Source organism: Podarcis pityusensis (assembly GCF_964106645.2).
Source record: "Podarcis pityusensis genome assembly, chromosome: 15".
Classification (NCBI taxonomy): Eukaryota; Metazoa; Chordata; class Lepidosauria; order Squamata; family Lacertidae; genus Podarcis; species Podarcis pityusensis.
This window is the reverse complement of record NC_138040.1, coordinates 20,311,654-20,334,826: the sequence shown is the minus strand read 5'-3', so window position 1 is coordinate 20,334,826 and position 23,173 is coordinate 20,311,654. Positions and strand designations below refer to the sequence as shown.

At 43.8% G+C, this 23,173-nt stretch overlaps 1 protein-coding gene across 2 annotated transcripts in view; it reads left to right on the top strand.

Moving 5' to 3' along the window:
- The first annotated feature begins 475 nt into the window (after positions 1–475).
- LOC308464327 (opioid-binding protein/cell adhesion molecule homolog) overlaps positions 476–23,173 on the top strand; it is a 775,089-nt gene continuing 752,391 nt past the window's right edge. The window contains exons 1-2 of one of the 2 annotated variants that reach the window (XM_080983665.1): positions 476–490; positions 723–843. In XM_080983665.1, coding sequence (XP_080839791.1) covers positions 783–843 — 61 coding nt within the window. In that variant the 5' untranslated portion in view covers positions 476–490; positions 723–782. Of the gene's footprint in view, positions 491–557; positions 844–23,173 lie in introns of those variants that run through there. The other variant, XM_080983667.1, reaches the window with a different exon arrangement.

Genomic DNA, 23,173 nt, shown 5'->3' with positions numbered 1-23,173 from the left:
ATCCTAACATGCCTGGCAGATTGTCAGCGGCGGCAGCAGCATCAACAAGTTGCATTTCCCTCTGTGGCATCTAACTGCAAGGAGCATCCCCAAACCCCTCTGCCTGCCTGCCTGCCTGCCTGCCTGCCTGTGTGTGTGAGAGGGTGAGTGAGAGGGAAGGAGGGTGGGTGGCAGGAAGGAGCTCGGAGCTACAGGGAGAAATAAACAAACATCCAATCCACAACACTGACAAGAGTCTGCTTCCTTTCTCCGTTTCAAAGCCGCTGACCCAAGACCTCAGCCTGGCCAAAGGCTCTGTGTCCCCCGACACACTTCCCTCTCTCTCCCCGTGCCCTGCATTGGGGTACATCTGGAAGTAGGGGAGGGCACAGCAAGGGGCACCAAAGGGAGCAGTTGGCAGTGCCGTTTAACTCCCCACAGTGTCAAAAAGCTGCAGAAGAGCCAGAGAATGTCACTCAGGAGACCAGAACCAATGAATGCCTGGTAGGAGGTCTGTTCTCTCTCCCCCCCCACCCCCGTACAGACTGGTAGTGCTGGTTCTGGGGCTTCTTCTGCTAGCGTGTTATGTGCAGGGTGGAAAAAGAGAGGGGGAGAGAGAGAGGGAGGGAGGGGAGTGGGGGGAAAAATCAGAGACACTGACTGCCTGTCCCCATCTCTCTTTCTCTCTCTCTCTCCAACTCGCGCTCCCTCCCTCTGCAAACATTGGATTTAAACCTACTCAGAATTCAGCACGGAGGAAAGCAGCCAGCCAAGCCGCTCCAGACTATTGCAGCTCCCCCAAGATGTATCATCCCGCCTGCTGGATCGTCTTCACGGCCACAACTGCCCTGTTCTTCATCCCAGGTATGCCACAAGGAGGGACGGTGACAGGGGAATCCCTCTCGCTCCCGTATATCTCTAGGCAAGAAGATGGACCAGACGAGGAGGGTTGAAGAGGTGGGGTGGGGTGGGGGACGCGTTTTGCATGCCACAGCGATACAGACCTGATGATTTCGCCCAGATGTGCACATTATGATTATGATTAGTTAGGGGTGTCCCTCCCCCCCCCCGGTCACAGCACTAATGTGCCACGTTTTGGGATGTGCATGTAGAGGAGGTGATTGGGATCAGAACTGGCGCTTAGTCCTTCAGGGATCTTGCCACTGTTTCCTCACAGAGGGATGCTGTGCCGGCATCGGACAGCAGCTGCTCCTGCGTTGTGAATAGGAGATGGTACTTTCCCTGGGATTTGCATTATCTGCCCACAGTGTTTGTGTGTGTGCTTGTGCTTGCCTGCAATGGCTTTTTGGAGAAGTCTTTTACTCCCAATCCCAATCTTCTCCTCCTCCTCTTTCTTCTCCATCTCCTCTGGGCATCTTTCTTAGCAAATTGAGTAGGGGGTGATGGATGGTGATGTTGGAGATGGTTTGGGAGTGTTTTCCCTCCCAGGCTCAGCACCGGTACCTCATTTCCACGTAAAGAAGTCCACTGCCCTTCTCTTGTTTTCAGATAGCAAAGCCCACTGGCTTTTATACAGTGATGGTGGTAGGAGTGAGGTTTCTTCTTCATCCCCCAAACTGACCAATGCACACACACACGCACACAGACACACACACACACACACACACCAGCTGCTAATTGTTTGGGCATCAGCTACAGATGCTGCAGTGTTGGAAGACAGACCAGGTGTTCTTGAGTTTTCTTATCCAGAAGGCATCATTGTCTCCTGCCACCATCACAGCGTTTACTGAAGACTTTAGGATCCCTCGGCTGCCTCTTGCTGCAAACCCCGGTCTGAATAGGTTTATTGTAATTCAAGCTCTAACTGGCTCTGGGCAGGAGCTCCGCAGACAGGCACTTAGTGTGGGGAGCTGAATACGCATCTGAACATCTGTCCCAATATAAAATAGAAGAGCAGGGTGGGAGGGATGGGGACCGATAGAGAAGGAGTTGTGCCTTATATGTGTTGCTGAGCTGTTGGGATTGTCAGAGTTCTGAACATGCAATGCCCTCGGAAACAGCTTCAGCAGTCTGTTACTCTGAAATATACACATATTTGAAATGCACAGCAGGAGTGTGTGTTGCACTGGGTGTTACAAGAGCATAGGCACAAAATCTATACCACATCAGTATTTTTGCAAACAGACTTTTCAGCACAAGCCTGACGGTAGTTTTCACTGTGGTGGGAGGCGGATTTGAGCCACAGCTAGGCTTGCATGGATTTACTATCCATGTGCATCACAGTTTCCATCAGAGGCTGGTTTGTGTAAAAACTTTATCCACATTCCAAGACCCCACAAGCTTTGGATGTAGGTGTGCAGGCGAAGAGCACAGGGACAGACATGCGTGTTGTATTTGGTATAATGCATTCTCATGCCAATAGTTTGAGGAAATGCATTTGGCACTTAAATTACAGAGGGGTGGGTGGGATGTTGGGGTGGACAGAGGGACAAAAGGCACAGAGCTCTCCACCTTCCAGTGCAAAGGCCACCTTCCACTCTTCAGTTTGGCCATGGTATACAGAAGTGGCTCTTGAATTCTAACCGGTGTGCATAATTCATCATGAGGTTGGGATTTGGTTTCAGTTTTGTGATAAACTACCATTCCTCTGGCATCTTGATAATGAACAACCACCTAACCAAAGAACGCTATTTCCAAAAAAGTCACTGAGGACACCGTATCTGGGTAATGTCAGAGTATGAAAGCTGAATGGGGAATTTTGTTTATTTTAATGAGAGCACACATTTCTTCTTGAGAAATTCAGTTTTAGGACAGTTGAGAAGTTTTTTTTTTAAATAAGTCTTTTTATTTTAACAGCTTCAGATGTGATATGGGGAGGGAGGGGGCTTTATTAGCCTTGAGTGCAGAACTGAAGTCTCCTGGTTTCAGACTCCTTGAAGGGGATGTGAGATTAATGGAGCTCTAGCTACCTCTGAAACAGCATTTCCTGCATGACGTTTGTACACTGACCAATTTGCACCTCAGCACTTGAGATTCAACAACTCTCCTAAGCTGCATGTTGACCAATGTTTACTATCCAGGGTTGATTCAGTGCAGTACCTGGGAGACCATGAGAAAGAGCTGATGTAGTGTAAAAGCTGATATAAGCATGAGCTATGAAGCTGGAAAGTGATTGGGTCAAATTGCCATGAATTCACTAGTTGGCCTTAGGCGAGCTGTGATACTTCAGCCCTCCCTTCTGCAATATTGCTCCATGGATTACATTACTCTATTAACACACGTGAAGCTCTTTGGATACTTTCAAGCTAGTATTTCAAGTGAAGTGCTGTTGTGATCTTAGCTGGTGAATGTAAACTTGTGAATTTAGATTTATCCATAGGTCTCTTCATTAGCAGGGGAGCTGAATCTTAGAATATATGGATTATCATTTCTGTAGGCTCTTCCTATGCATCACTTAAAAAAAAAAGCTCCAGGGGTAGGATATGGATTGTTGAGCAAGCGTATTCACTGTCCCACAACTGACACAACTGTGGGGAAGGGCCATAGCTCAGTGGTAGACCATCTGCTTTGCATGTGGGAGGTCCCAGTTTCAATTCCTGGCATCTCCAAGTGAGGCTTGGAAAAGTCCCTACCTAAAACCCTGGAGAGCAACTGCCAATCAGTGTAAACTATGCTGAGTGAGATGGACCAATGGTCTGACTCAGGCAGCTTCTCATGCTTCTATGATCCTAACTTGTTTTGCCTGTGGTATTCCGACTAGATGCTCAGAGGTGGGTCCTTCTGGAGATCAGTTCCTGCCCACTCCCCGCCATATTTTGGGGGGCCCCCTTTGAGACTGAACTGTTTTGTAGGAGGGATTCAGTTGCATACTACCAAACTTAAGCCTCTGGCACCCTTGTACAACAACAAAACCAGCCTTTTTGTGGTAAGGAAAGCAATAGGGAAAATGCACTGCAAAACGTGGGGTAAAAAAGAAACGATGGAAGAGGTGCCAAGAAACCTCCACTTGTTGAGAAATCGGCATGAATACTTAATAAATTCAATGCTCAGTAAACAGCATACATTGTATAACATCCATGTAAACAAACCAGAATGAAAAAAAGTAGATGTTGTGTAACCTCCATGCAAGTTTTGTGCAAACAAATCAGAATGAACAAGTTGTTTAGATGTCCTCTTAATCATACCTGGATGTTTGTTTGAGATGAATGAAACAATGAAAAAAGAGGCTTATAAGATGTTTGGGGTGAAGGGAAACTGGAAGGTTCATGTGGAAAATACAATAGCCAAGTCATTATTAGTCTTAATGGCTTCACTGTGGTCCCTCCCTCTGATTCCTTGGTTTTTAATTATCTTCCTTTTCAGTTTGGATGGCGCTTTTAGTCCTCTTACTTCCCAATAGGACCCCATATATTTTCTCCCTGCCAATTTACTTTTTGCAGAGTCTGAAGACCTGAAAGGTTAATGTAATAATGAAACCCTGACCTTGTCTGGTCACAGGAAGACTCTTACTCCATAGCTTTGTAAAGGCAGAGAGGTTTCCATCTTGGAATAATTTGAAGCTAATGCTTTCCTCCCTGGAGAGACTTTCAGAGAAAGAGGACTGCGTGCAGCCAATGGTTTTCCAGACAGAATCTCTGTGATGATGAGAAGGGCAATGGATGTTTTTTAAACTGAGTTAAAGAGCAGCAATAGAATTGGGAAGGTTCAGTTCATGTAGTCTCCAGTTAAGGCAGAGACAAAGAACCTGTAGCCTTACAGTTGTTTGGAGTCCAACATGATAAGAATTGTAGTTCAGCAACATCTGGAGAGCCACAAAAGAACATCTGGAGAGCCATCTGGAGAATCCTGTGTACCACCTTGAGTTCCCTGAAGAAAAAGGTGAGATATAAATGCAAGCAGCAGCAGCAGCACAAAATGAAACAGTAACAAACTTGATAGGTCTCTGCTTCAAGGTGCATTCAATCCAAATGTCAAAGGGAGGAAAAGGAGTGAAGATAGCAAGGTAGCAAGAAGAAAAATGTGAGGACGTGAAGATCAGCCCATATAATCACAGAATTGTAGAGTTGGAAGAGACTCCAAAGGTCATCTAGTCCAGCCCCCTGCAATGTAGAATGAAACCGTTTTCTTCTGAAGCCAATGGCATTGCTTCTCATTCCCAAATATGCCCCCCTGAACCTACTGGAAGACTGTCTAGAAAAATAATATGCCTTGGCCTCTAGGCAGGTGAGTGTGTTCCCTGTTAAACTTGGCTCAGTGCAAGGATGTTGGTCAGAAACAAGTCTATAGATCTGAAAGTCTATAAGCTGTGAAGATTGCCTTGTTTGCAGAACTGTATTTGAACCTGTATTCCAAAGGCTTAAAGGAACCAAGAGGGAAAGAGCTCATCCATGTTGATTGTATCTTCTGTTGCTAAGATATGACACCAGAAACGGATCTGCTATTTCTGTGCATGTGTTGCTAGCTTCTCCATGCCCAAACCTTTGTTCCAAAAGGGGTTTAACCTGTCCCTTTTCTGGGAGCTTGAGTAGAGTTCTGCTGCCTTAGTGATTCCCTCTTTTTTGGGCCCCAAAAGTTTTCATTAGTTTCTTGTCTTGCTCCACAAGTTTTGCATTGGCCTCTAAATGATATCTTTTTCTTGTCTTCTTTCCCCCTCTTCTCTGTCTCCCCCCAGCAATTCTGTCCCCTCCTCTAAATGGGGAGGGCATTTTTGCCACACTCTCTCCCCCCTGGAATAAGAGGAGATATAGTTTCTCACAAAGGGAGATATGTGGATCTTCATGTTGGTCATATAGGGGGGAAATGGCAGCCCAGTTATTTAAACTGGCTCCATCCCTCATTCTTCATTCTTCTTCTGGTAATGCCCACCTTCTTGGCCTTGGCAATGTGGGCTCTGCGAGTCATCCTTTTTGGGGGTACTGAGTAGGAATTTGAGGGGAGACATTGCTTAGTTTGGGGGTCTTCTCTTTTTTGCCTATTTTGCACTGTTGGATGTTGCCCACGTGACTGGAGAATCTGGCTAAGAGGAATTTCACCAGGGCAGGTGAGAGGACATAAGAAATTATTGAGGGCTTGGCCTAGCAGGGGCATTGAGGTGAATGTTAGCCAATGTGGCCTCAGTAAGCATGTCAGGTTCTTACACCCATGGTGCATGCAGCAAGGTGGAGGACGATTTTCTTTTAAAACCAAACCTCGCTTTGTGACTACAACATGCAGCTGGAAGTTTGCTCAGGAAACGGGAGTGATGATATCCTCCCATTTATTGCAACCCACCTGCCCAAATGTGTTTAATTGGGTTAATTAGTTCAATTCCATTGATTTGCAGATTCTCTCCTTGTTTTATTTTAATAAATGTAACCTGTTCACCCATATTATAGTTTGTATTGAGTCTTCTTTCTGGTGTGATGGCAAGGAATTCATTGCGTGCTGCTCCCAGATCCCAGTACAAGCAGTTGTGCATGGATAGGATACTCAAGAAAGGATACTTGGTGTCACTTGAAACATTGTCAAGAGAATCAAGTGGTAGAGGCAGAAGACTAAAGAAGATAGAAGGCGTGTGTGTGTGTGTGTGTGTGTGTGTGTGTGTGTGTGTGTGAGAGAGAGAGAGAGAGAGTCCTGATTTGCACATCACTTTAAACCAAAATAAAACTAAACTGTGGTTTAAATGTGAGCACAGTGCATTCCAGCATGCTGATGAAATGACTTGGCTCCTCCTCTTGCTTCTACTAACCTGCTTGGGAAATAAGCCATGGTCTATTACACCTAAACCTGGGCTTCTACTTGGCTTCTCTACAAACAAGCATTAACCACATTTTGTGGTTACCGCTGATGCTTTGTTTTGGGTGGAAACCAACCTGTCTGAGGATGGATCTAGGCACATCAAAGGAACAATTCAGTTAAATGCGTTGTAAACTCATACAGGGAAATCTGGTAGGGAAATACAGGACTCCACAGTGCTATCTGGTGTTACTGTGTTATATCACATATAGAACACATATAAAATGCTTTTTCCTTACCAATCTAGCTGAGTCCTGAATTGGGACATAACACTAAGCCAGACCATGGCATGGTTCCTCGCAGTGTGCAAGAGCAGGATAAGAGAGAAGGTCCCACAATTTCAGCAGTTTACACTAGCGCACTGTGCATTCACATTTTAACCATGGTGTGGTTTAACTATGGTTACTTTAAACTGATAGGCAAACTGAGCCTATATGTGAGATCTCTCTCTCTCTCTCTCTCTCTCTCTCTCTGTATACACACACAAACCTGTGGCTTGTAATCTTGAAAGTCATTTGATTGGCCCTTAGGAAGAGTGATCAGCCGAAGCCCAATAGCAGCAGGTAGGATGGCCAGTTTGGCATTGTGAAGAAAGAGGATTTGCACCACCAAGAAAGAAGATGAAAAGGAGAGAAATCAGCATAAAATTTACAAATGGTACCTGATACGCATAAGTGCAAATTTAGAAATAATGAGTATAATTTAAATAGAAATACATCTCACCTTAGTGGGGGAGGCACCAGATGACTTTCATTCCCATTCAGTCTGCTGACCAGTTGCTGCTACCAGCTCTTTCTTACCTTTAAACCAGTTGGGCAGCTCTGGAACAGAGGACACCTTCAAACAGAGGTCTGTATTCTGGCAGTTATTCAAAATAGAGGACTGTACTCTGCAAAGCAGGAAACACAGCAACTCTAGTGGTGGGGAACAGGAGGAATTACTTGCCTCCTGACTGTTAGGCAGGAGCAGGACTTGCAAAGGGTCCTGTCCCCATCACTTGACCAGAGTGGGGGCAATTTTAGGCCCAAGCCTCACAGTGGAAGGCCTGTGGCTCAGTGGGAGAGCATTTGTTTTGCATGCAAATGTCCCCGGTTCAATTTTATGCCAATGGGCCTTTGAAGCTGTTTAATTAGCCAGTCACAGTGATGCACATTTGAATTGTTTTTAAATTGAATTTTAAATTGAATTGTTTTTGAATTTAATTGTGTGTGTGTGTGTGTACACACACACTGCTGTACACCACCTTGAAATTTTATGATATGGCATTGTAGACATACTTGTACAATGGGATATAAATGAATGAATCCCTGGCACCTCCAGGTAGGGCTGCGAGCATTCCTATCTGAAACCCTGGAGAACTGCTGCCTGTCAGTGTAGACAGTACTGAGCTAAATGAATCAATTGACTTATTGGGTACAAGACAGCTTCCTCTGCACAACACAAGCCTGAGAATAAATCACTGGTATCCTCCTCCCTCTGGTTCTGCCACAAAGGAGGAAGGGGGTGCGCCTTTAATTTGTGATGACATTCAAACAAGCACACCTTTCCATCTGTGTAACCTGACGTGGGCACAGCCCAGGAGAAGCTTCGGTTGATTGCATAAAGTGGTCTTTAGGCAATTGTTAAATGGTTTTGATGGAGCACAGTCCCTAAAGGGAGATGGAGGCAGTCCCTAAAGTAGATGTGGAGGATCCAAGCGGGCTCAGCACTTTGTAGGTCAAAGCCAGCCTTGAATCCTGTGAGAATCCACCCTGTGCCTTTCAAGAGGATTTCTGCTTCGTCTTCAGTGTCTAGGGGCATGTGTGCTCCTGGAACAAACAGAAGGGAATGCCCCCAGCTGTCACTGTGGCAGTATTCTTGGTTGGTGCAGTGACAACCGTAGCCTATGGATTTGCTACAATGCTCACCTGCCTCGGCGGGATTAATTAGTTGTTTGCGAGACTCTTTGAAGATGCAAAGTGCTAAGGCTGATCTTCAACTTTGATTTCTGTCTCCTGATTTTTGAATAATTCTTCTGAGTAGGGCAGGTCCCCTGAGTTTCCTCGCTTGTCACCTCCTCCTCTGCTAAGATGCCAGCTCCTTCCCCACCCCAAAGTATCTTCAAGGGTATGTATAAGTGTCTGCATGCAGATAGGTGCCATGCTCCCTGTTTGTTTGTTTGCTTAGTTTATGCCATGAGGAAGTGCATCCAAGTGTACCCCACTCTCTTCCTTCATGCCTGCTAACTCCACATTGGCTGCCACATGGAGGGCATTTTTTGAGGGCAGAGGAACAGGCTCCATTGCAGGATTTCTTTCCCATTTCTGCCCACTCTGAATCTATTGCCAGCTGCGTATGTCAGAGCTCCATAGTGATGCTTCTGTGCCATCCAGAATGCAGAGGCTGGAGCATGTAATTATGCAACTTTGCACTGCCGTTGGTTCCCCCAGCTGTGCTCCTAGCCTAATCAGGGTCATTCAGCATGACACCACTTAAAGCCCTGGGTAGGCTCTCTCACCACGAAAGACTGCTTTGTTCTGTGCTCACAGACAAGTACACTATGTGTGGGGATCTGAGATCAAATGTCAGTTCCTCCAGGACGTTTTGCTCTCTTCCACCTTGCTTTCAGCATGTGACGACTGGCCAAGTTGGGTTGGGAGTTTGGCATCTCCCCAGCGGCAAGCACGGATGAAAGGACATCCCGCGGACCTCGCATGATGAACCAGACTCATGCCGCAACTCACAACTGAAGCAAAGCGAGGGGGCACAGATATCCCTTACTGACATCTGACATTGGGTGGGCTTATTGTTAATTTGTAGTTTGATGGGTACATGGTGCATCCTGATGGTTACTGTTTTCAGGTGGGATTCAGTCACATACCAACAAATTCAGGTTGCACAATTAAAGTTGTTTTTGTGCTCTTGCCCAACAAATCTGCTCCTCTCCTCAAAGCTAGGACTTTTTTTTTTGTACTAAGGAAAGTGCACCAAAATCTTGAGAATAACAATTGTTCGAGGCAACATTGTACAACATCCCCGCCAACAAATTGGAATGAATGCTCTGTGCACAGCTGTAGTCATCTAACCTCCCAACAAAGTGGGTGCAAAACAATCAGAATGATTGCTCGATATTAAGCAGGTCACCTGGAAGTGACCCTGGCCACTTGTCTTCATGCTGGTTCACATGTGCTGGTACACCTGTGCTATCATTGGCTGTTGCTTGCTAAGTCTAGGGTCGTCTAATAGAAATGCTATCTCATTTAAAAGCAATGCATTTTGGAGTTGACACTGGATGATGCAAAAATGATTAATATGTGATGACTCACAAGGGGCATACTTAGGGGTTGGCCAGGTTGGCTCCTACCAAGGGTGCAGGCCACCCCCCCCCCCACAAAAATCGTACCACTCCACTGTGGCTTGGAGTGGCTAAGAGCCTGCTTGCCCTCTCCCCAGGAGGCCATGCTCTGGGTCATGTAGGAAGTCACTGGCAGAGCATGAAAGGTGATGAAAAGCAAACTTGTTGAGTTTCTGGTTCATGGTCTGGTGGTGGTGAGGAATGCCAATACATCTCCTTCCCAATGCTGCAAAGAAGGCTAGGTATGCCTCTGATGCCTCTTGCATGCATACACATCATTGTTTGCAACAAATAAACACTGGAAGCTGCTTTGAATGATTAGGTATTCGTCCATCTAGCTAGTGTAGTCTAGTATCACCAGCACTGGCTCTCTAGGGTCTCAGGAAGAAGTGTTTCCCGCCCCTTTTATCTGAAGATGCCAGGGGTTGAACCTAGGACCTCGCTGGATGCTGTAGTGAGCAGCTAGCTCCCACATACAACATCAACACTGAGGTCTGGATGGGAAGTTGACAGTTAAATGGCTAAGTAAGCAGCAGAGCAGCCTTTGTATTTAATAAAGCTGTGGCCCTCGTTCAACCCATATTGTTGCCTTGTGTCTTCATTCCGGATATGGGAGCAATGCACCATTAACTGAAAATGTCGTCTCTTGAGAAATACTCAGCAGAGCTTTCTGTTACAGCCAATTTTGCTAAATCATTGGGACTCATTTTGCAGAAGACCATAGCTTTCAGCTATGTCAAACCTTTTCAGTTATGCCATCCTTGCTAGTTAATTAATATGGCAAAGTGATATTAATCCGGGTCCACACTCCACAGAGCTATCATCTCTTATCCACTGCTGGGCACTAGAGTGACAGGAAGTTGCCACTGATTAGGCATAAGCCCATAGAGAAGTACCCGGAGCACATTTGTTCCACTTTAGTGTGATTTCAGGACAGGCAAGGGGGTCTTAAAGGGATTTTCCATGCTCTCTTAAAAGTCTAAGGAAAGCAGTTCATCAGATACGGTGGGCATCAATCCTCCATCTGTCAGAAACTGCAAAACAAACATATCTTGGCAACTCTTGATGTTGAGACAACAGACTGGCAACTCTTCTATTACAGCTTGCAGCTCAGCCAGTAAAAGGTATTAGCCAACAATAAATGTTATGAGTCCAGCTGCCCTTGCATACATCTGTTGCATGTTGGTGGTTTAAGTTGATCATTTGGGTTTATATTGCTCTTTGCAAGGTCTGGTGGTCAGCTGATGATTGGGGCTAGGAAAGTGTGCAAATGCAGGTCACCTGACATCCATTGTAACATTGGGTGATTGGCAGGTGGGCATCCCCACCTACCTATCAAACTTGGCCTGTAGTGTTGGGGGTAAGAATCTGGCCCACCAGCCAGATTCTATTACCGACTCAGCCCTGACCTAAGAAAACTAACTTTATAAAGCTTGCCTGCCTAGTGACTTGGATGTGATTCTTTGTCTTTATTGATGGGTATGAGGATAGCCGATGGGTCTCAAACCCTCAGTGAGTTAGGGACTTACCCTGCATGCAAAGACAGGCTCCGGTGGATTGAGTGGATGAGACCAATAGTCAGTCCAATAGTCAAGAAGGCAGTTTATGCATATTCTGTAGAGGGAATTGAAGGGCAGATGGGACTTGTCAACCTGGGAAGGCAGACCATTTAGGAGAAGAAAAGCTCTGGTCCTAAACCTCCACTGCCTTGTGGGATATCTTTGAGAGAAGAAAAGGTTAAGGAATAAACCCTGCACAAATCTGCAGTAGAGTCCCTGAGGTGGTTGGATGTCTCCTTGTATATGTCCTTCTGGCAACTCTTACTTTCAAGTTGGTGCCAAATGTATTGGTCTGCTTTCCTTTGGACCACATCAGCAAGGCCAAGAAGGGGGTTTAGTCATGTGGACAACCAAAGACCACCATACACACTGCCCAGGATTGCATCCCAGGAAGTCACTTTGGTGTTGCAAACACAGTTGTTTGACTTCACTCCTGGAAGCACAGTCCATTGTCTCTTGAGGCAGCCTTGTGTGGCTAGTACCCTGAGGAAGCTTGACTAAAAAGGTTGCTTACCCAGCTACTTCTCACAACCTTTTGTGGAGAGGAACTATCAGAAGGCAGCTTTCTTTATGCTTGGTGGCTTCACCTCATCTGCATCTGCCACATGTAATGATGGAAAGCCATCTGGTGCTGTCTTAGCACATCTCTGAGTGAATAAATAAAGAAAAGCACAGATCAGATACAGGGCAGATCTAGTACTTGGAAACTGAGACCATTTTAAGGTAGACAGCAGGATAATGTCCCCCTAGGTCTCACCTTAAACATTAAGATTTCTTCACTATGAGATAGTTCACTGCATTTCAGAAAGTTTCTCTTACTGTGGGTCCCTGTATGTTTCGATAAAACTGCGGGCTTTCATTAAATCCATGCACGACTTAGGTCTTCATTTCAGGATGTGTGGATTATATGTTTGCTGCTTTACCATGAGGATGTCGGAAATGTAGCCCTTGTTGAGTTAGCCATAGCTTTCCTCTCCTTTGGATAACTTGCACCACCCACCCATTACTGAAGTGCAGGAGTGCACACAGGCAACAGCACAACAGGAATTTTTGATGCACTCCTATTTATCACCGCAGCAAGATTATTATTTCACAGTGACCATTTTGAAACCTTTGAGGCTTTCAAGGGATCTGCTTGCAAATCATGCTTACCTAAGTGACTTCCCAGCATTCTCAGTAAACTTGGACCTTTGCAATGTTTCAGTCTTTTCTTTCTGACCCAAGAAGACCACTCTTGTACTTATGATTTTGTGGATGTCATGATGCATGGAATGGTATGTAAAATAAATAAATAAATAAAATGTACAAAAATAATAGTTTTTAGCCTTGAAACAAGCCAAACAATAAAACAAGATTTAATATGAACAAGAGTGAAGTGCATTTACACAAAAAGACCTGGGGCCTTTAATTACAGCAAACAATTGCTCCTGTTGAATGAATTGATGTGGTGGTGCAAGCCTCACTTGCCCTCCTTGCGAATATCCAGAGTGGATTGCAGAATTCATTGTGCAGCTCCAGGACCACAACTTGCTCTTTGCAGAGCAGAATGAAGCCACTCCTGGCTCTGTTTATTCTTCATTTGAGAGCTGAGCAAGAAATAAAGAAGCATAAAGATTTCCAAGCTCAGGATACTTGGAGTACCCACAAATGTCTGACTGCTGGAAGCTGGAAGTGAATCATTAAGAATGAATTGGTTGCTCCATGACTTGACTGCCCTACTCAATGCACTAAACTTTCTTTGGGATTCTTTGGAGTGGTTTTAGAGAGAGTGCAAGGACAGGTGAGTGAGTAACTTCCAGAAAAACACTTTGTGAGCTGGAATATTGCAGCTAATTTGAATAGTTAGGTGACTAATATAATTAGCATTTCATGTTCAAGAACATGGTGGATGTCAGGTTCATGCTGAATTTCTTACCTTATGTATTTATGCACTTATTCTACAGTGTCTTATTCTGAAATGTGGGAGGAACAAAGTCTGTCAGCTCATGGCAAAACCCTGCTAATATGGATACAGAAATCACAAGAAAATAGAGGGTTAATTTCAGGTTTCTCTTTTGCTTGCACTCTTGCATCTGAAAAGTCCCTTCTGTCCCCAGAAGGACTAGAAGAGGGAAGATTTGGTTCCTTCATATTGTCTCAATTTTGAGTGCTAAACATGCTGATTCACCGTGCCTGAAACCTACATTTGGAGATATTCTAAGTGGAACAGCAATAAAGTGGCTTAGGAGAGACAAACTTTGTTAAGAAAAGATGCTGTAACTGTGGGTTTCTGTAGACCAGGTGACTAATATTTTCTGTACACAGGCATGTTTATTTATGGCTGTATTCACGTGGTCATCTATTCCATTTTCCTTATTGTAAATTTGCACATTGTATTTGAGCTTCCACACAGCATAAAAGCCATTTCTAGAAAACTAATGGAATATAGTGCACGTTTATTGCTCCATGTTTCATGAATTATCTCCACGTGCCATGATTCCAGAAATAATCATTTGCTGCCTCCTTAACTTGGAAGATTGTGGGAGTTTTGCAAGAACTTGTCTCCCTCCTCTAACCTTTTCTCTCCACTGCCTTTCCCTTAAGTGCCTGGTCTTCTTCATCCGTAAGCAAAGGGCTCCCTCCCTGCCTGTCCTTTTAACTGATGTGAGCTGCTTTGGGAGACAACCATTGTCTGACAAGCAGGACAAAAATACAGCAAATAAATTTGAAAACAAAAGTTAATCCCAACCAAGTTCCATTGACAGATATGGCAGTTTGTCAACACTAATTGGTACTATATGGTGGAGAGGGTATGTCACTGTTTTTCCTATCACACATCCCATACCTTATAATTGTAACAAAATATTTAACTGCATATTCCCTTATTTTATTCGACATGCTCACCTGGCTCATAGGTCCATGCCATGGCAGTGCACAAGTTGCTGCTGCAGACAACCCAAATAAACTATTGTGAGCAAGCGTTGAAGTAAGCCCAGATGGTTCTTTGCAGTGCTTTTTTTCCCTTTAAAATAAATGTTTAGGGGTACTCTCATTTTCCTGCTCATATTGAAATACTGCCCCTCAATGAAGCCAAACTTAGATTCACAAAATGTTTAGGGGTATGCGTCTCCATGTGTCCCCCCAGAAAAAAAAGCACTGGTTCTTTGAGAGCAAATTCTGCGTAGCAGAGCAGGGCTGGTGGTGGATATATTTTCTATCTAGCAAGAAAGTCAGGTTTGTTGCTGCTTTTGGCCTCAGTGGCTGCAGAAGACAGGCAGAGAGAGAATCACGGACATTTTCACCCCCCAAAATTGCTGGAATATCTGTGTATTTAAATAATAAAATGAGCCTTTTGTGTAGGGCATTTGAGAATGAGATCTGAGTGGAAACTGGCGTAGTGAGGAGGGAGAAAGGGGACCCTGGTAGGGATGGTGGGGGAGAGGAATTTGATTCCATTTGCATTCAAAGGTGGAGCTATCAAATCAACACTTTCAGGAACAACACATGAACCAAAACACATCTATCCTTAGAAATTCACACTCCTCCAAATTTTGCAATGCAGTTCTCTAGCCAAACAATGTTTACAGAGCATAGGAGCAAATGTGCATAAAAATGAATAGATTAGTGAAAGCAACATAAAAAAATGCATTGGGGGGGATTAATCGCAAAAATGTGTATGTTGGGAGACATACATATTAAAATGCTGTGTAAAATTGCTGCAAAAAGTGGGGAGCCAAATTTAAGACTTGAAAAAAGAGAATCTGAGAGAACCAAAGTGGACAGACCCTTCCATCCCTAGACAATGAAGTATCCCTCCCTCCGTGGCTTCCATGGAACGTTCTCCTGCTGTCCACCTGCCAGCCGGTTCTGTCTTCTCTCTTGGCTGTTTACTTCTGCCTTTTGTTTCTTTTACTTGTTGCTATGCATGCAGCGTATAGTAGGAACTCCTGTGAATATAGGCCAGGCTTTGATTGTTCAGCAGGCTGGAAGGTGATGATTATAATATTTGACAGGAGAGAAGGGAGGGCAGAGAACTCTTCACGCTTTCACATCTGCTTTGTCATAAGAAAGATCTTGTAAAGGGTCTTCGAAGGATGACTTTCTCCCTCCATGCAAATCATGTCTGAGTATTAAAGTCAACGATTTTCTTCTAAAGAAGCGCCGCATGAGGTTCACCGGTTTGTTATCACACCTTGTTCTAGTGTCCTTGTGCAACGTGTATGCTAATTCCTTGGTTCGTTGGGTCAGTTTATTAAAACAGAACTCCCCATTTTGCCCAGAGAGGGTGCTCTTAGAAAGATACCAAGTGAACGTTGTTCTATGCTTCTGACCTGTCTACACTACAAGTTTCAAAGAGGGGTCAGGCCTGTTTAAGTGTTGTGGTTCTCAAATGAGGATCCCTTTTCTAAAGGGTTGTAGGGATCTCTGGTGCAGCTGTAGGGGCCTCAGGGTCCTTTAAGGAGAAGCTATGATAGTTGAAAAGCAGCACATGGAAAATGCATTTCAACCTGTTTCAAATTCTTATTTGTAGCTATATCATCGATGTCAGAGCTAAATAATTTATTGTGGTATTTGGATGCCATGAAGTTTGGTGCTTGTGTCTCACCACCAGCATTTAATAGTTTTCTTTTTTGACCACCAAATTGTTACAGTTGGCAATAAGCATTTGAGTCTGACCCATTAGGAGCATTACAGCAGGCTAAGAAGGTGACATTATTGATCAGTAGGTGGCACCCTGAAGCCACATCATTTATAGCTGTGGCAAAGGCAGCATGGTCCAATTCTTCCCTTCCTCTCTGTTTTATTGCTTTGCCTTCAGCTAAAGAGAGTTAACTCTTTTCACCTTCAGCATCACTTGTTTTATCTTCAGTTGATGAGCTATGGTGCCTAGAAGTTACAGGGCACTGTCAAGGTGAAGTCTTCAAAATAAATCTCAAGGATCTTGTGTTGGCTAGTCTAGGTTCAAAAATTCCACTGCAGTCACATCCATCCATGGCTCTGGACAACTTGCCATTTTGAAGCCTCAAGCCTTCATCTGTTAATAGGTATCTCAGCCATCCAAGGATTGTGATAACCCTTTTACAGTGGTGCCTCGCAAGACGAAATTAATTCGTTCTGCGAGTTTTTTCGTCTTGAGAGTTTTTTCGTCTTGCGAAGCACGGTTTCCATTTTTTCAAAAAAGTCTTCAAAAACCTCAAAAAAGGCTACCACACCGCGTGCTATGAGTTGCTCCTCAAAGTCAAGTCGCAACTGCACCTCTTCAAGCAATGCACCCTGTATTACTGTAACGGTTTTAAGAAAAAGGAAACAAACTTGCAAGACGTTTTCCTCTTGCGAAGCAAGCCCATAGGGAAATTCGTCTTGCGAAGCAACTCAAAAAACCAAAAACTCTTTCGTCTTGCGAGTTTTTCTTCTTGTGAGGTACCACTGTATTTATTAATGACTCATTTGGCTTTTTTACTACCATATCACAAACTTTGTTTTTATGAGAGGTAATGTCAGAGTTGAGAGACTAAATTGTGAAGCAGGAAGTCCCTTTTGTAATGCTTTCATCTGCCAGGAACTGATTATGTAGCCTTACAGTGCAATTCGAAGTGGGGTTGAGTGTGTGAGAGAGTGGCAAATAGAACGCTATTTCCAAAATCCTGCTCATTTACCTGTGTTGTCTAATTTCCACTTGATCGTCCATGTTTATTTATTACTTATTTATTTCACAAAACTTATATACCGCTTGATTGTAGAAAAACCCCTCAAAGTGTTTAATATATACTTGAGTGCAATGGCTTTTGGTAGGGCTAATGACATTTTGCCTCCATGGTGGTACGTTTGGATTTGGTTGAAGAAATGTCAAGGCAATGAGACCACAGCAAATTTAGTATTACCAAACCACAAAAGCAACCTGAGTCAACAAACCCCTGTGGTTGTCAGTCCATGCCCCCTGTTATCTTGTGGCTTGCAGGGCCAGGTGATGCAGTCTGGCAAATTGTGCCCCTCCTCCTTTGAGGGGAAGCAGGGACTTAGCTCACCAATAAAACATTATGAGGATAAAAGGCAAGGGCTGTCAGGGCTAGAACCTTTTGAATGAGCAAACTTGACATAATTAATCAGATGTCAGAACCTCGAAGCAAAGAAAGCTTTGATAGGCAGGAAAAGCTGTCAGATGCATAGTTCTTCTCCTTGTGGCATTTTTCTATCTGTCTTAGTCCATCCATCCACCTAGCTTTTCTGCATCCTATCAGCATAGGGCCAGCATCATGCATGTATAGAAGACCTTCCAGTCCAATATCTGAACACAATTCTATCAGCTTTTTCTGAAATGATTATGCACTTGCACTCTCTCTCTCTCTCTCTCTCTCTCTCTCTCTCACACACACAGAGAGAGAGAGAGAGAGAGAGAGAGAGAGAGAGAGAGAGAGAAGACATAGCAAATAGGAAATATGGTATTGGGCCAACACTTGTTCCAGTATCTACATCATTCTTCATCGTAGCTGAAAAGTTAGTAGACTGGAAAGGTGACAGATGCTCATCAAGAGAGCATACAAATTTGGTTTAGGGGAGGAAATAATGTGTGACTCTTAATGATCTAGACTCTGTTTAATCAGTCAGTAGCCTTTTTAATGAAAGCAAGCCCTAGGAACTAGTTGTGCTACCAAATTTCATATAAAATGAAACTATGAGATGAATCTAGAGCTTCCCACTTGAGTAAAACATCTGAAGAATTTTGAGGAGAGTTAAAAGGGGTTGGCAAAGAGTAGCATCATCTCCCCAGATGTATTTTGCTCATCTGTATTCAGAAGATATTTTGTGGACTGATTGATTGCACTTATATCTCATCAATTTCATAATCCCGGGACAGGTTACACAAAACAGTAAAATGAAAAATGGAATCTAAATAATTAAAATATGACAAAAAAAATAAAAATAAAACAAAGCAACAGATTCACAGCAGGCAATCTACAACTCAGCATCAGATTAAACCGTAGTTAAAACTCCAGCTAGCAGCCTTCTCATGTTGAGACTGTAAATTCAGGCCTTGATCCAAGAAGTCCACTAATATGAATGCATGAGCTTCAGCTTGCACCCTGATGCTTATGTCATTCTTAGGCTGATGTTTAGAAAGCTGCTGTTGGGAAAAGCACATTAAAAACACTGCTGTGTTTGAAGATCTCCTCCTAATTTATCTGTATGTGGATCAATGGTGAACCTATTTTGTGTCTTGGTGTAGAGATGTGGCTGGGTTATGATAAATACACCACAAATTCTGGAACTTGCCTGCTAACTGTATCTACTTTGTTGGTGAAACAGAGGCACATTGTCTGGGAAATTAAAAGTTTTAAAGGGTAAAAATTGGGGTTGGGAGAACAGAGGCAGTGTTCAACCTTCTGACCACCTCATAAGGGAATCGCCTAGACTGCAGATTCTGAAGTGGACCATTGATGTGATCCAGTTCATGATCTGCCTAGATCAGATGAGGTGAATCCAGTTTGCAATCTGAGTAAGGTTGATTCCTTCTCTATTGCTAGCACTCACACACTTACATAATCCAGAGCTTAACAATGTCAACAAAAGTTGGTTCTGGGGTGGTGCTCTGATACATAATGAAATATGTGGTTCCTGCTAGAATTTGTAAGTTTCCTTGAGACTTCTATTTGGCTGCTGCTGGGGACAGAGTGCTGGATGAGATTATATCTTCATCTTATCCATCAAAGGCAGTCATATGGCACCACTGGGCATCCCTTTTATTGTGCTTTTATGATTATTTGTTCACATTATGGTATCAGGGGTGTTACATGTTATCAAACTTTCAACAATATTTGCAGCTTCAAATATTTGGAGATGGGCATAATGCTTCATTTCCATTCAGTGCATGTCTCACAGTTTTTCTGCTAAAATCCTGTAACCTTTCATAGCACAAATGCTCCAGGGATATTTTGTCCAGCTTTTTCTTATGCTATAGTGCAAGAGTGCCCACCAGATGGCAATTTATTTATGCATTTAATCAATTTATATTGCACCTTCTTCTCCTAGGAGCTCAAGGTGGCAGACATGGTTTTCCCCTTCCTCATTTATTCCCTACAACAACCCTGTGAGGTAGTTTCGGCTGACAGACAGTGACTGTCTTAAGGTTACCCAGTGAAATTCATGGTAAAGGGGGCATTTGGACCTTGATCTTCCAGGTCCTAGTCCAGCACTCTAACCACTACTCTACACTGGTCATTTGTGCTTAGTGTGATAACATCAGGGAAGTATCACAGAACAACTAATAAAGCAGAATGATAAGTGGATGGTCTAGTATAAATCCACCACTAATGTATCATTATTGTATCAATGATGTGTTGAGTAATATACCTGCAAAACAAGACCAACTACTCTGAGGCTTGTATGTTTACATGCACCAATTCTCTATATACAGGCATGGTGTTGCTATTTTTAATACAAGAAAACATTTGTAAAAAACAACATCCACAACTGTAGCTTTGGTCTGAAATGTTAACTGCTAGGACAGCATTCCTGCTAATGGTCAGGAATATTTACATAAGCCTTTCCCCTTCATTGGCTTTCCTTACCTGTGGCCTGAGTCAGAATCCCCAAAGACCTGTGGCTCATCTTCCTTTAGTTAAAAAAGAAGAAGGGGTATGTACGGAGGAGGAATTCTTAAAATGCCATCTCCATTCGGCCCCCCAGGCTCATGAGGAGAACGTGCTTTCCAATTTAATGAAGTGAGCACATTTGTCCTCCTAATGCCTGCCGCGTTCCTCTTTGTGAGACGCAGCGTCCGCTGGCTGCTTAGAGGCTTGCTTGCTCAATTCCTTTGCCAGCCTTTCCCTCTAGTTGGGATACTTCATCTTTATAAAGTAGCAATAAGTGGACAGCATAATATATTTCACTTTTAATAAGGTGTTGCCAGTCGTGCACACACTCCACAGAGCAATTAGTGTCAAAGGCGTCTAAGCAATGGAGAGGAGCCATAATTTGACTGTTTACCGAGTTAGAGGATTTATGGGCAGAGGGAGCAGTGGCTGCAACTTGGCTGGAGAGAGGGGAGGTGCTGCAATCAGCATTAGAAGTGCAGACCTCTTTAAGTTGCCTACGGAAAGGGTGAAGCTTTCCAACCTTTCAGTTTCCATTGCAAACTTTCCTTGCTGTGCAGTGCCAAACCTGTCACACAGGGCAGAAGTCCTTGTATTTTTTCTTAAGATTTTACCAGTTTCAATAAAGGAAACCTAAGCAGTCAAACAACAAACAAGCCCAATATTACATACCCTCCAATACTTCTCCGGTGAAAATAGGGATGCCGTAAAGGAAAAGGATCAAATCAGAAACTGGGACAGCTTCTGTAAATCCAGGACTGTCCCTGGAAAATAGGAGCACTTGGAGGTTCTGCAGTAACACACCCATTCTCCTCTTTCACCCTGATAAAAAGAAAGGAGAGGAAACTGGAACAAGCTGCCATACATAGTAAGGGATAAGAAAGACAAAAGTATGAGGACTGAACAGCAGTGGGAAATGGCTGGCCTGCAGGTATTCTTATTGTCTTCATCATCATTGTCTCTCAAGTCCACTTATGCTGCTGAAGCTCTGAACACAGCTTAACACTTAGGGAGGCTGTCAATGACTGCTAGTCATGGTGGCTATGTTCCACCTCCACTGTTGGAGGCAGCATGCCTTTGAATACCAGCTGCTGGGAATCAGAGGTGGAGAAGATGCTGTTGAACTCAAGTCTTGTTTTTGGGCTTCCCATAGGTGTCTGGTAAACCACAAAGTGCTCAACTAGATGGGTCACTGACTGATCAAGCAGGGCGCATCTTATTTTCTTAACACACATAAGCTCTCTTCACAAGTGTAAGAACCCTGAGCTTGTTCAGAGACTAAAACTGTAACAACAGCAATAAAACAAGAACAACACAGATTATAGAAAAGCATGGCTAAAATATTTTAAAAGATGAACCAGCATACCTAAAGAAAAACTTCCCACAGAGAGCCTTGCTGAATGAAAACACATTGAAAATACTTTCACAAGTATTGTGAAACACAGAGAGGGGCTTTATTGGAACTTCCCAGGGATGGAGTTGTCTTGTGAATAGGTTTTCTTGTTTGAAAAGAAAATATGCCTGGACTTTGATGCAAAAGATTAGGATCAGCATCAGTAATATTAATGGTTGGGCACCTGTCAAGTCCAATGCCCAATTTTGGGCGGCTGGGGGAGGCACTGACTTGAGCCTTCTTCCAAATGTTCCCTCCTCTTCACCATCACAATGTGTTTATTCATGTGCCTCTTGCTCTGGCCCAGACAATGGCAGTGCTGAGAAGGGCCAATAGTTGCCACAGCTGGCTTGCTCATTGGTGCTCTGCCTGGAAGCACACAAAGTTGTAGCAATGATATGGAAAAGGGGGATAATGGCAGCTAGTGATAAGGGCAATGAGGAGGTTGACTTATTGACAAAGAGTGTGGGTGGACGTGGAGGATATCTTGCCCAAGACCCCTCCCAAACCCGAAGCCAGTGCTAAGAAAGGTACCTTGAAGGAACTCAAACACATCTCTTTTCAGTAACTCTTTTTCTGCCAGTATCTCTTCCATTCTCCCCTCTTTCCCCCCCAATTCCTTTAGTCAAAGCACAAGGGCCCTTATGGTTCATTCCAAGACTGTTGGAATGTCCTGTTTTCATCAGTGGCCCATCCAGATGACTCCCAGAAGCTTCTAATCATAGTATCACGAGAACAGTCTTCCCCCTTATTTGCCACCACCATCTGTTATTCTGAGCTATGCTGCCTCTGGGTGCCTTCAGATTGTCAGTATTTTGTAGGAGTGATTCATAGCAAAGAATTTAGCCTTGCACAATTACAGTGGATTGAATAACTCTGTTGCCCTAACTGAAGAAACCCACTTTAAAAAATAATTTGACTTACTGCTGTTAGGAAAGTAATGGGGAAATGCATTGAAAAGTGTGAAATGAATTAATGGTTAACTGGGGGGAAAGTATAAATACCCTGTAAACCAATCAATATGGGTGCTCATAGCTGTATAACCTCCCAGCAAAAAAAGAAGGATGAATGCTCAGTAAAGACCAGATATAATCTAACCCCTGCATAAACTTTGTGCAGGCAAAGCAAGATGAATTCCCAATAAATAGGTTTTCAGCAGGAGACATGTGAACATGAAGGATCTGTTTAGCTGTCATGACGAATAGCCTTTATGGTTTTGCCTGACTCCTTTGTCAAAGCTATCTAAGCTAGTATCCATTGCCATACCCTGCAGCGGTGAATTCCACAGGCTACCAGCGATGCATTGTTGGAACATAGTACTTCCTTTTGAAAGGAGGTTCTCTTTGAAAGGAGATTCAATAAAAGTTCCAGTTTCTGGATATGTCCTCTGAATTGGAAGCCTTCCATTTTCACACCTCTATAATTGGTGCTATCTGTTAAGAGAAACTCTGAAACGCCAACCTGCTGGGGTCAGGTGGAGATGAATTGAATTAAAAAGAGTTGAAATTGGTTCGAGGCAGGCAGAGGGCCATGCAGGCTGCTACTCATTCTCTCTCCACCGGGGTCCTGATAAGCAGAGATGGCTGTGGCATCCCAGCCTCGC